The sequence below is a fragment of the Schistocerca nitens genome, chromosome 11 (genome assembly GCF_023898315.1).
Source record: "Schistocerca nitens isolate TAMUIC-IGC-003100 chromosome 11, iqSchNite1.1, whole genome shotgun sequence".
Classification (NCBI taxonomy): Eukaryota; Metazoa; Arthropoda; class Insecta; order Orthoptera; family Acrididae; genus Schistocerca; species Schistocerca nitens.
The window spans coordinates 206,200,030-206,214,780 of NC_064624.1; the positions used below are offsets into that span (position 1 = coordinate 206,200,030).

General features: G+C 36.6%; 1 protein-coding gene across 2 annotated transcripts in view; it reads right to left on the reverse strand.

Moving 5' to 3' along the window:
* Positions 1-4,545, reverse strand: part of LOC126213038 (zinc finger and SCAN domain-containing protein 22-like) — a 43,749-nt gene extending 39,204 nt beyond the window's left edge. For both annotated transcript variants that reach the window (XM_049940609.1, XM_049940608.1), the window contains exon 1: positions 4,420-4,545. In XM_049940609.1, the coding sequence (XP_049796566.1) occupies positions 4,420-4,482 (63 nt within the window). In that variant the 5' untranslated portion in view covers positions 4,483-4,545. The remainder of the gene's footprint in view (positions 1-4,419) is intronic.
* Between the last annotated feature and the right edge of the window lie 10,206 nt (positions 4,546-14,751).

A 14,751-nucleotide genomic window follows, 5' to 3' on the forward strand; every position in this document is an offset into this window, starting at 1 on the left:
GTCAGCAAGAATTAGTAAAGACTCAAAAGTAATTTTACACTATAATAACTATTGTAACATACTGAGAAAAGTTGTCAGAAAAAAAATGTAATATACAGATGAAATTAACAACTCGGGTAATAAAATCAAATCAATATGGAACGTTGTTAGAAGAGACACAGGAAAAGAAACAACTGGGGTAGTATTACTATTAAAGAGAATGAGACCATCTTAGCCAACAGTATACAAGTAGCTAATGTAGTTAACAACCATTTCTTAAGTGTACATGAAAAAATTGGTGAGAATAGTTCAAAAGAAAAAGCCAGGCAGTACATGGAAGAGTCAGTTTTGGGAAATCCTTGTCAGATTAATTTTCATCAAACAAATCTTTGATAAATAAATGTTCTGTTGGAGTAGATGACATCTCTAACAAGATATTAAAATAATGTGGAGCAGTCACAGGTGATGTTCTGAGCCACATATGTAATGCATCACTAACTCAAGGTATTTTCCCAGACAGGTTAAAATACGCCATTGTCAGGCGTCTCTACAAAAATTGGGACACCACAGATGTCAATAATTACTGGCCAGTGCCCTTGCCTATAACATTTTTAAAAATCGTCAAGAAAGTAATGTATTCAAGAGAGGTCAGCCATCTCAACAGTAATGGGATACTTAGTAAATCACAGTTTGGACCTCAAAAACGCTGTTCTCCTGAAATAGCAATATACAGTTTCACTGCACATAATATAGTCTTTAAATAGTAAAATGTCACCAACAGGAATTTTCTGTGACTTATCCAAAGCATTTTACTGTGTGAACCATGACATTATGTCACAGAAATTACAATTCTATGGTATAAATGGAACAGCATATGAGTGGTTTAAGTCATATCTACAGAACAGGAAGCAAAAAGTCTCTTTATATGCTTTCAGTGAGTTAAGGATGTTTCCCACTTCATCTAGCTGGGGTGAAATTACATTAGGTGTTCCACACGGTTCAATCGTGGGTCCCCTTCTGTTCTCGATATATGTGAATGACCTCCCTTCTTATCTCAAACAAGAACCTAAAATGACACTGTTTGCTGATGAGACAAGCATCACTATTAATCCAGTAAAAGAGACTCCAATAGAAAATGATACAAATAATGTCTTTGGAACAGTTATGGATTCGTTTTCTGCGAATGGGCTTGCTCTGAACTTTGAAAAGACATAGTAATCCAATTTTCTAATAGACTATAATAAATATAACACATCAACAGAAGTCACTGGCCAGGGCAGAGCAACTAAGTTTTCGGGCGTACATATAGATGAGAATCTTAATTGGAAAATTCATATTTTGGATCTCCTAAAGCAACTTTTGCAATCAGAATAATTGCTAATTTAGAAGATATCGAAATTAGCCAGCTAACATACTTTGCATACTTTCACTCTCTGATGTCACACAAAATAATAGTTCGAGGTAACTCGACACTCAGGCAAAAAGTATCCACAACTCAAAAGAAAGTGGTTAGAATAACGTGCTGGCCTCATAGTTGCACATCTTGTAGGCACATGTTTAAAATGTTAGACAATCTTACAACAGCCTCACAGTACATTTACTCAGTAATGAAATTTGTGCGCAACAACACGGACCAGTTTAAAAACAACAGTGACATTCATGATTATAAGAAAGAAAGGCTTACACTATCCTCTACTTAACCTATTTTTGGCACAGAAAGGAGTAAAATATGCTGCTGTACAAATTTTTAATAAATTACCATGCGAAGTAAAATGTCTGACACACAGCAGTAATAGTTTCAAAAATAAACTGAAATCACATCTCCTTGACAACTCCTTCTATACAACAGATGAATTCTTGAATAGGAATAAATAAATCTATAGGTATAACATATGCATTTTGTGCCATTTAAGGGAATATGGTAGGTAATAAAATCTTTAAGCTTTTTTTTAAAAAAAAAAAACAACAACCAACCAACCTTAATTCATGTGTGCCTTTCTTACACATTGACACATTCCACACAGTTACCGTGAGATTGATCAATGCAACACGTAACTAACTAACTAACTGTTTGTTGTTGTGGTCTTCAGTCCTGAGACTGGTTTGATGCAACTCTCCATGCTACTCTATCCTTTGCAAGCTTCTTCATCTCCCAGTACCTACTGCAGCCTACATCCTTCTGAATCTGCTTAGTGTATTCATCTCTTGGTCTCCCTCTATGATTTTTACCCTCCACGCTGCCCTCCAATACTAAATTGGTGATCCCTCGATGCCTCAGAACATGTCCTACTAACCGGTCCCTTCTTTTTGTCAAGTTGTGCAACAAACTCCTCTTCTCCCCAATCCTATTCAATACCTCCTCATTAGTTATGTGGTCTACCCATCTAATCCTCAGCATTCTTCTGTAGCACCACATTTCGAAAGCTTCAATTCTCTTCTTGTCAAAACTATTTATCATCCACGTTTCACTTCCATACATGGCTACACTCCATACAAATACTTTCAGAAACGACTTCCTGGCACTTAAATCTATACGCGATGTTAACAAATTTCTCTTCTTCAGAAACGCTTTCCTTGCCATTCCCAGTCTACATTTTATATCCTCTCTACTTCGACCATCATCAGTTATTTTGTTCCCCAAATAGCAAAACTCCTTTACTGTTTTGTGTCTCATTTCCTAATCTAATTCCCTCAGCATCACCCGACTTAATTCGACTACATTCCAATACATACTCCGAATTTTTCTTTTGTTTCCTTTACTGCTTGCTCAATATACAGATTGAATAACATCGGGGAGAGGCTGCAACCCTGTCTCACTCCCTTCCCAACCACTGCTTCCCTTTCATGCCCCTCGACTCTTATAACTGCCATCTGGTTTCTGTACAAATTGTAAATAGCCTTTCGCTCCCTGTATTTTACCCCTGCCACCTTCAGAATTTGAAAGAGAGTATTCCAGTTAACGTTGTCAAAAGCTTTCTCTAAGTCTACAAATGCTAGAAACGTAGGTTTGCCTTTTCTTAATCTTTCTTCTAAGATAAGTCGTAAGGTCAGTATTGCCTCACGTATTCCAATATTTCTACAGAATACAAACAGATCTTCCCTGAGGTCGGCTTCTACCAGTTTTTCCATTCGTCTGTAAATAATTCGCGTTAGTATTTTGCAGCTGTGACTTATTAAACTGATAGTTCGGTAATTTTCACATCTGTCAACACCTGCTTTCTTTGGGATTGGAATTATTATATTCTTCTTGAAGTCTGAGGGTATTTCGCCTGTTTCATACATCTTGCTCACCAGATGGTAGAGTTTTTCAGGACTGGCTCTCCCAAGGCCGTCAGTAGTTCCAATGGAATGTGGTCTACTCCTGGGGCCTTGTTTCGACTCGGGTCTTTCAGTGCTCTAACAAACTCTTCACACAGTATCATATCTCCCATTTCATCTTCATCTACATCCTCTTCCATTTCCATAATATTGTCCTCAAGTACATCACCCTTGTATAGGCCCTCTATATACTCCTTCCACCTTTCTGCTTTCCCTTCTTTGGTTAGGACTGGGTTTGCATCTGAGCTCTTGATATTCATACAAGTGGTTCTCTTTTCTCCAAACGTCTCTTTAATTTTCCTGTACGCAGTATCTATCTTACCCCTAGTGAGATAAGCCTCTGCATCCTTACATTTGTCCTCTAGCCATCCCTGCTTAGCCATTTTGCACTTCTTGTCGATATCATTTTTGAGATGTTTGTATTCCTTTTTGCCTACTTCAGTTACTGCATTTTTATATTTTCTCCTTTCGTCAATTAAATTCAATATTTCTTCTGTTACCCAAGGATTTCTACTAGCCCTCGTCTTTTTACCTACTTGATCCTCTTCTGCCTTCACTACTTTATCCCTCAGAGCTACCCATTCTTCTTCTACTGTACTTCTTTCCCCCATTCCTGTCAATTGTTTCCTTATGCTCTCCCTGAAACTCTGTACAACCTCTGGTTTAGTCAGTTTATCCAGGCCCCATCTCCTTAAATTCCCACCTTTTTGCAGTTTCTTCAGTTTTAATCTACAGTTCATAACCAATAGATTGTGGTTAGAGTCCACATCTGCCCCTGGAAATGTCTTACAATTTAAAACCTGGCTCCTAAATCTCTGTCTTACCATTATGTAATCTATCTGATACCTTCTATATTACATAATATACAAGTCTGTGATGAGTATTTTGATGCATATTGTTTATATACTTTGTACACACACTATCAAAAATGCAAAGCGGCCCAACCCACTATAGCAATATTTATTGTTAATACAGGCACAGATTAAGTTTCCACAAGTTCCTTCTTTTGTTGCTGCGTACTTTGATACGTTACACATGTCTGAAAGTTGTCCTTCTCGATGGGATCTACAGAACACAATGGACGAATGGGAAAAAATGTTAAGAAAAGGGATACGTTCTCACCGTGTCGACCGCTGTGAAAGCGTCCAGTGGTTCTTCCTTCACGGGAACACGAGGAGACGACATGTGGGCAGATTATTAACGTTCACGGGTGTCAACCTCTCAGAACTGGTTCGTGTTTGTAGAAACTGTTGATATAAGAACAGACAGTCGAATCATCAACTCCATACAGATCAAGTAAACTAAATATTGTAACAGAGATTAAAACCAAATCACGTAGCTTTCATAACTACGAACTGCCAGTAGACACGGATTTATCATAATTTTGTTTCGAATTTGACCGAGTACGACCAGTCACACGTACTTCCGAGAGGGTGAGGCTTCAGATAACACCAACTGAGTTGCCTCGTATTTGGCAGGTCACTTGTATACAACCTAAAATGAATGATTAAGATATTTTGGCTCAACACCCCATTTTTGAGAAACCCCCATCTGAAGTTCACCACACGCAATTATCTCAGAATTGACAGAATCGAATAGATAATTGAAAACTGAGCATTCTTCATCATATACAGGTTTCACACATACACATATCTCCATAGAAATCAGGAAAAGGAACTATTATGACTGCTGCTTATGCACCCAAAAGGTGAACACTGTACAAGGAAAGTGCTGTTGTCGTAGCAACTGAAGCATCTGCTACGGAGCAGAGAACCCACATACGATTTTCACATATACGCTGCCCTGAAAATAAAAAAAGAAATAGTACACATTGAAATACAAAATTGATTTTGATCCAATGACGGCATACGCCACCTGGGAGATAGTAGATGTACCGATAACGCTTTGAACGTCATCTGCCGACAGATAGCACAGTGGCATACCGGGGCGCTATCTGCGGCTACCGTTCGACAGGGAATGCTCACACCCAGTTGCAATAATGACTGTGTGGACAGTGCGGCCTATTCCACACCTTATTTTAGATATATGTGACGATACTATGCCGATTATATTTATATGTTTTGACGATTCCATTACGGCCTTATCACTTTAGGACACGGCGTAAAAAAGATCCGAGGACGGTCGTTACGGACTGAAAGCTGTCATCATCGTCTAAAGAATTCATATTGTGAACAGAGACTGGAATAAAAAAACATTTGACAGTATTGGATCACTGTTTGTATACGCGACCGTGTCACAGATGGTGAGACAATTTTAGTAATAATTCTAGTTCAGTGTATCTAGAAAGGTGCATTCAATAGTTATGGAAAATTGTAAGTTGGTGTCTTAAAAAGTTTTCCAGATAATGGATCACAAAATTCGATAATTTAACGTTGGTGGCATAGGACATACAATGGTACCTTAATCGAAATGGTTTTCCTTCCGTAAATGTGCAGGTGACGCGTGGTTATAGTGAAATGTTCACTAGTGTTGATGCTTCGTGGCCTGACACAGTACATGATGCTAGGACAATGAGAAAATCAGATGTATTCCTGATGAGAAAATGTGCAACGGTTTACTTTTGGGGGCCAAAGGATATGGTGTGGCACTGTGGTTTATGACACCATTCCAAAATCCTGAAACATCTGATGAGAGGGCGTACAACAGACTTCACTCTACAAGAAGGGTGATAATCGAACGGTGCTTTGGACAGCTGAAAAGGCGTTCCCAGGTCTGCAAAACAAAATAAGTGTTGCCCAAACAAAAATCTCCAGCGATCATAGCCTGTTTTGTTTTGCACACTGTAGCAAAACAAACTGGGGATGATAACTCTGAGGCACTTAGTGAAGATAACAATCTTCCATTACAGGGAGAAGAGAAAACAGCAATCATACATGTACACAATACAAACAGAAAACTGGAAATTGTTAGTGTAGTATGTCAACTGTAGCGTGCGGGAGTTTGTTCCGAACATTGTACAAATAAAAATAATCCGTGTGTTTTTTGTAAATAAAATAATTTTTACTTCTTCAAATACAACAAAATACCATTTTAATGGAAATAAAAAATAGTGTTCTGCTCTCACATAAGAATATGCAATTTAGTGTTTTCTTCCTCTTCTCTCAATAATTTTACTTTCATCAAAAATTGTTTAAGCTGTAACATCTCCAACAGGTACATGTTATTCTTACAGTCCTACTTTACCAAAAATTGTTTCAAGGGTATGCTGAAGGTATTTACCAAATACTACAGTAAATAAGTCTACAAACTGTTTAACCTTTAATATTTCAGATAGGAACATATTACTCTTTTTGTTCTACTTTACCAAAAATTGTTTCAAAGGTGTGGTGAAGGTAATCGTCAGAAATCACAGTGAATAAAAGCACAAATCGTTTAACTTTTAACATTTCAATACGGAACATGTTATTCTTATTGCTTCACTGAAAAGAAATTTGAACTCAATCATTTCTTTAAGAGGATACGGATTTATGACGATCTACAACAAACATTTAACTTAAAAATTAATTTTTAATTTTACAAATATTACATAAAAAAACATCAGATGTGAAGAAAATAAAATTTTTCTTTGATACATAATAAAATGTAAACCACCATTTCTCTTTTTCTTCCTCTCACATGAATTTTCATTGTTTTCACTTTAAAACATCGAGCAGGTAGAGCAAAACCAGTCTCTCTAGTTCTACATCTGACAAATTTTTGGGTTTCTCAGTCTCTGTAGTTAATAACAATCATTTTGTAACCAAAAGAGGAGACAAAGCAGTGACTGTCACTTCAGAGCCCATTACATCTGACAGATCTTCAACTACAATTGATGACACTTGTAAAAATGAGTGCAGATCAAAGAAAATAGTATCAGAATTGTGGGATACCACAACTTTGAAATTACCCTCTGGGTACGGCACACTTGTCGATGCTGACGCCCCTACTGCAAAATCCCCTGAAAGAAACAAAAAAGAAAAACAGTAGTTGTGTGTGTCACAACTTTTTTTTGAAATGAGTACATGTAGGAAGCATGATTATGCAGAACATGGGAGGGGGTCTGTCCAATTTCATGCATGCTCCACTGTACTAGGTTTACTGAAATATATTAGTCAACTTTTGATTTGATTTTGACAGGGAAACTAAAACACCTTCGGTCTAACCTGCCACTGCCCGCACCGAAACTGAGTTTATTGTGTGGTATCACTCCCTGTGTATCCATCAAAGCCAACCAATGCCCTCAAATAGTGCAAGGAGTCCCTTTACCAGTTTTTTGTCAGATACAATTTCTTCAGGTCTAGTTGTACCAAAGATTAGGTGTGATGCAGATTCTTCACCCTCATCACAGATCGTCAACTTTTACCAAATGTCATTTCATTTATGCAGAATAAAAACAAATAGTTTGCTAATTTATAATAAAACTGCGTTAAGCACATAATAATAAATGAGGGGTGAGGGGGAAAAACTTGTCAGGAATGCTAACGCTATATCGTAGGGTTGCAGTCGACCCCCATCAAAAAAGTCCTCCCACTTTTTAAATATTATTTCACATTCCCTGTCTTCTTTAAATCCATTTATACTTAAATCATGCTTCATGCTGCGCACTTTTTTTAAAAAATATGCGACTATCTGTAATGTCTTTTCCAAAACTTGACACGTGTCGTCAAAGCTTTATGATATAGAAATTTTGCTAGAAAGTGTGAAACAATCTGTTAAAGTAATATGCCTTAATGAACATTGGCTAAAGTCTCCTAAATAAACTTACAGGTTATAAACTGGCTACCAGCTTTTGTAGGACCAATGGGTATGGAGGCTCTTGCATATTAGTTCATTCCACGATAGACTATGATATCAGACAGAATTTTAGCCATCTGAATGAAGAAGGCACATTTGAAAGTTGTTGTATAGAACTTAAAGACTATAACACACTAATTATCAGCATATATCGCACCCCTGGGTACCATATAAGCTCTGTATTTTTAGATAAGTTTGATACATTGCTACATAAATTAAAATGTGAGAAACTGTACAAGAAAGTGGTTATATGTGCTGACTTCAACATAGATGTAAGGACTGATGACAAATTTTCTTCACACTTAAAGAACCTGGTAGCCACAAATGGGCTAAATCTCAATTTCGATCAGTATACAAGAATTACAGCAAGCTCTGCAACATGTATTGACAATATTGTAAGTACTTATAATTATTATGTAAAAGAAAAGTTTCTTCTAGATTTAGGAGTATCAGACCATAAAGCACTATTTGTATCACTACCAAAGCAAAATTCAGTCTGCACAACAAAAAGATGTAGGAATTTCAGTCAAGAAAATGTGGAAGTATTTTGCAAAACACTAAGCCAAACCAAGTGGACAGTCAGCAAACACACTTCCACAAGTGACAATTACAATAACTTTTTAACTAAATTCTTGGGTATATTCAATGAATGCTTCCCTTTTGTAACAGTGAGGACCAGGTCCCAAAAAAGTAGATCCTGGGTAACAAAAGGAATTAGAGTGTCTAGTGCTACTAAGAGGAAACTGCATATGGAGGCAAAAGTAAATCGAAGCCCTCAATTTCTTAAGTATGTAAGCACATACAAAAAAACATTTGACAAAATAGTTAAACTAGCAAAACGTACTGCAAATAACGACTTCATTTCAAATGCAAAAAACAAATCAAAAGCTGTTTGGTCTGTTATAAGAAGTGAAGTCGGCAGTGAGGCAGAGAGAAAATGCCCTTCTAAAATAGTGATAAATGGTAGAGCTGTTACAGAACCCAGTGCCATTTGTGAATCATTCAATGACTTTTTCATAAACTGTAACAAATTTGATGACTGTTCACCACCAAATACAAAGCCCAATATGACAGATAGCAATTGCACATGTTTTAAGTTTTCTGTTTCCATCTCAGATGTCATCAAAATCATAATGTCCCTAAAAAATTCAAAATCTGCGGGGTGGGATGAGGTCCCCACTGAAATAATAAAAATAGTCCGTCACAGTATTGCATATCCACTCTCTTTCATAATCAACCAATCATTTGATGAGGGATGTTTCCCAGATCGATTAAAATATGCAGAAGTTCGGCCCATACATAAAAAATGCAGAAGTTCGGCCCATACATAAAAAAGGTAAACAAGATGAATTGGGCAACTATAGGCCAATCTCACTGTTACCAATTTTCTCAAAAATATTTGAAAGAGCTGCATGTGATCAGATTGAAAATCACAATTCATCTAACAGCATTATCTTAGGCAATCAATATGGTTTCAGAAAAGGCCGCAGCACAATCCATGCAATAAATGAATTAGTCACAAAAGTCAGCAGATGTCTTGATGATAGAATGTGTGTGTCAGGCATCTTTTGTGACCTGTCCAAAGCCTTCGACACAGTAAATCATGACCTGCTTCTCCAAAAATTGGCACGCTATGGTTTTCAAGGCAAATCTCTTAGCTGGATGTCATCATACTTGGCAAACAGAAAACAAAGAGTACTTATTAACATCAACGGCAAGAAATTTCTCTCTGGCTGGAAAAACACTCAATTAGGTGTTCCACAAGGCTCAATATTAGGGCCACTGCTTTTTCTATATTATATTAATGATATGCCATGTCAGGTCCAGTCTGATACTATCCTCTATGCAGATGACTCAACAGCTGTAGTCTGTTGTAAAAATGAGGTAGACCTAATTCGTCATATTGAACAAACACTTGGGGAAGTGGAGGCATGGGTCAAAAACAATAACTTGACATTAAATTTTACAAAAACAGAAATTGTTCATTTTACCACAAAACAATCTGCACAGTCTATAAGTGAAATAAGGTATATGGACAAAAAATTAGAGACTGCAGACTGTGTCAAATTCCTTGGCATGTTAGTCAATAAAAACCTGTTATGGAGTCGCCATGTGGACAACATACTGGGTCGACTGAATAGCCTTGTATATATTTTGAATATCTTGTATAGTATTACTGATTTAGCTGTAAGAAAAACTGTATATAATGCATATTTTGTTTCAGTCATTAGGTATAGTATAATTTTCTGGGGATCTGAAAAAACAAATTTACTTAGAGCTTTTAGACTACAAAAAAGAATCATCCGAGCAATGGTGGGAGCAAAACCAAAGCAACACTGCAAACCTTTATTTGTAAAACTGGATCTAATGAGCATTCCAAGCATATACATCTATGAAACTCTCACTTTCACGAAAAGAAACCCACAACTTTTTGAGGGCAACTTCTTCTTGCATCAATATGATACTAGACATAGAATGAGCTACATGTTACCTACCCACCGTTTAAAATCATACGAAAAAACCCCATACTATATGGGCATGAAATTTGTAAATATAATATGGAAAGATATGGATGACCCAAATGTAAAAGGTACCAAAAGAGACCTGGAAAAATATCTGAAAGATAAATGTTACTATAGTGTAGAAGATTTCATGAATGGTAACAATGCATTATAATTGTAATTAAAATACCTCTTTGAAGATGTTACACCATGTATATTATTAGTTTATTGTCTATTTTTAGTATTGTTATATATAGTGTAAAACTGACAAGTCACCTATGTCACAATCTTTGATTGTATAAGGCATGTTATGTGATAATAAAAATTGAATTGAATTATGTAAAGCTATCAGATTTTCCTTTTTCCTAGCAATAAGCATTTGAGATTTGGGATCAATAACTGGATAATCTTTTATTATACTAACCAGTGCAATTCCGAGTCCTCCAACTTGTGAACACAACACACACTTTCAATTCACAAACATAATCAGATCAAACTTAAGGCATACAAATGCAAACAACATGAGAACCAAAGAGGTCAGATTTTAATCACCTTGCTGAGAACTGACTCAAAAGGAGGGATGGTAACAAGGAAGCACTCCCTAGTCAGAAAATATGCTTCGAACTTTTTACTCGTACGAAATTAAAAACTTACTCTGAGAATGTTCCTTTGTCCCGAGAATCTCTTCTGGATAATACTCTCACGTTTATTCACACGACCCACTGTGTAATATTTTGACGTGACGCACGAGACGGGGCTCGATGTTCAGCGACAGGACTTCTCAGACATCTGTAACGCATCTTGCGGATTGCACTACCGTGAAGGGGAAAATTTGAGTCTCCTACTTGCTAGCCACTGAAGGGGAATGAAATTACAATGATGTGGAAAAAGTGCAATTATGTAGGTTGTCAGAACAAATGCAGTTTCTGAATCAACTGCGTGCTTACGTTTATGAGTGGGCTGTAAGTACATGCTCCAAGAACAGATTTAATGCTCTAAAACTTGACAAAATGTTTCACAGCAGCTGCAGACTTACACAATACCGTTAGCTGTTGTGTTGCCGACACAGCATTTTGGGTCTTACAAATGTGTACGGTTGTTTAAGTGCACTGAACTGTAATAGAAAAATGCGATGAACAGGTGTATACTGGCAAGAATACATATATAATCTGTTGTGGCATCAGGTAGTAGTTGTATTGGGCTATGTAGTTTAATTCAACACATCATCACGAACACATATTTTTGATTATTTTGATTTCTCTTATCTCGTTACGGTATCAGGTAGTTGTTTTGATGCATAAAGGTTATTTTAAGTTATTTACACCATAAATAACGGTGGCGTTTTTTCAACTTTCTTAGCTAGAGTTCTTATATCTTATTAATTGGCTGATGGTTGTACGTTTGGCTACCCCCTACCAAAAAAAATTTGGCTACCCCCTACCAAAAAAAGTTCTGCACTAGTCCCATCACTTACATTATTTTGATTAATGCCTATCTTCCATTCGTGTCATGTTTAATTTGCTTATTTCAGAGTTTACAAATATTCATCTCACTAACATTTCAGTGCAGCTGTAATTGTGACAGAATCCTGAAACAATTTAATAATAAATCTGCAGCTGGCACAAGACTGATCAATTTATGAAAAGCTCGTTCTCGTTATAAAATTAATCTAGTAATTCCTTCACCTATGTTGTTGCAAAACCCACTACAACTGTCGTTTCACTTGCTACCAATGGCCCTTAAAAATCATTGTTTTACAGGAAAAATCTGTAAATACTTTAAAATTGTGGTAGCTAAACAAGTTTTGCAAATTAACCATATGACAAAATACTCTCCTCTTATCGTGCTATAATTTATCAAAATCTCCTTTCAATATCTCAAACCATTCACAAGATACAAGGAATGTTATGAATATTTCATTGTTGTGCAGCTGGAACAGAGTATGTTATATACAATCCATTTTTCGAGACTGGACACACATAGAGATATCTTCCCAAGTTTAAAGAATAATTCAATACGTCAGCGGCATTTCATGTGCAGCATGTATGATCTAATACAGACCAAACCCATATTCAAAGGCACACCTATTTCTCATTCCGAACTACTTGAATTTTTTGCAGTAGTTTACTTACTCTCAAAATAGTACAGTAATAAAATAGATGCTGCTAAAATGGCCCACAGATAATAGTGTTTTCAAGCACCAATAACTTTGATAAATTACTAAAAAGATTTTTTAGAGTTATTCAATGAATTACTACCACATAGTACCTGGCAAAGAAAAGTGAAAAGTAAACTAAACAGGATTACTCCGCGGTTAAGAATATCTAGTTAATGCAAACAAGAGCTACATAAAGAGCTGAAACACAAAAGCCATGACGATTAACCATATGAAACATTCCAAAGTTAAATTAAAAAGTGTTGTTAAAACTACCAGCTGCCAAAAGAATGTCAAGTAAGTTGATTTTAGGGCATAAAAATAAGTCTGTGGCATAAAAAATAAATGAAACAACTACACTATTGTTAACCCTGTTTCAATATCTCAATCTTCAATAAATTTATTATAAACCCAGCAAAATCTAATAGACGTGATTACAGCAAGAATTTCTTTGGCCTAGACCAGAATAGTGGCACCCTTGTGACATTTAGTAGTTTCAACTGAAGACATTGTCAAAAAACAAAAACGCTGAAAAAAGGAATCAAATATCCAGGTAACTAAAACTGTGTATGATAAGACAGCACATTCACTATATTTAATAATCAATCATCTGAACAAGCAAACTCTTTGATGTACGTAAGTACTGATATGCAGAGGTAAAACCACTACACAAAAAAGTATTAAAAGAGGACATGGAAAATTACCATCTTATCTCTTGTCATCCCAGCCTTATCCATTGTATTGTACCTCAAAACATGACCTTATTCTTAACAGCTATTTTGTATCCAAAGAAGAGAAAAGTACCTTGAAGGCAGTTAATAGATTCATTGGAAAAAAATCACCTCATCACTAGACAAAAGCAGTCGATTGGCCGGTATCTTTTGCAATCTTACAAAAACATTCAATTCAGCGAATTACTCCACGATGCTGCTTAAAATAGACAGGCACGGCATAAGTTAAAGTGCTGACAATGGCTCCGGTCTTATTTGAAAAATAGGAAGCAAAAGTCGATCATAACATCTAATTGATGGGGGGTTAAACTGGAAAAAACACACTGAGGATCTGCTGAAACGTTTGAGTTCAGCTACTTATGCTATTAGGGTCACTGCAAATTTTGGCGATATACATCTGAGTAAATTAGCTTACCACACCTATTTTCATTCTCTGCTTTCGTATGGCATCATATTCTGGGGTAACCGATCATTGACTAAAATAGTGTTCACTGCACAAAACCGCGTAATCAGAATAATTGCTGGAGCTCATCCAAGATCATCCTGCAGACACTTATTTGAAGACCTAGAGATCTTCACTGTAGCCTCACTATATATATATTCACTTATGAAATTTGTTATTAACAGTCCGAATGAATTCAAAAGTAATAGCAGTGTACATGGCTAAAACACTAGCAGAAAGGATGATCTTCACTACTCAAGGTTAAATCTAACTTTGGCTCAGAAGGGGGTAAATTATGCTGCCACAAAAGTCTTTGGTCACTTACCTAATAGCATCAAAAGTCTGACAAATAGCCATATAGCATTTAAAAGGAAATTAAAAGAATTTCTTAATGGCAACTCCTCCTACTCATTAGATGAATTTTTGGATATAGTAAGTGGGATGTACAGGTGGTCTAGGGGTAGCATCTTTGATTCATAATCAAAACGTCTTCGGTCCCGGGTTCAATCCCCGCCACTGCCTAAATTTTGATAAATAATCAGCATTGGCGGCCGAAGACTTCCGGCATAAGAAGTCAGCCTCATTCTGCCAACGGCCTTGTCAAAGAGGGCGGAGGAGCGGATAGAGGTTCAGGGCACTCTCTTGTCCTAGGGGTGGGAAATTGCCCCTAAAGGCGGAAGAATCAGCAATGATCAACGACATGAGGATGCAGAAGGCAATGGAAACCACTGCATTAAAGACACGTAACGTGTATCCACAGGACATTGAAGAAGTGTCATGATGATCTCTCCATTGGCAAAAGATTCCGGAATAGTCCCCCATTCGGATCTC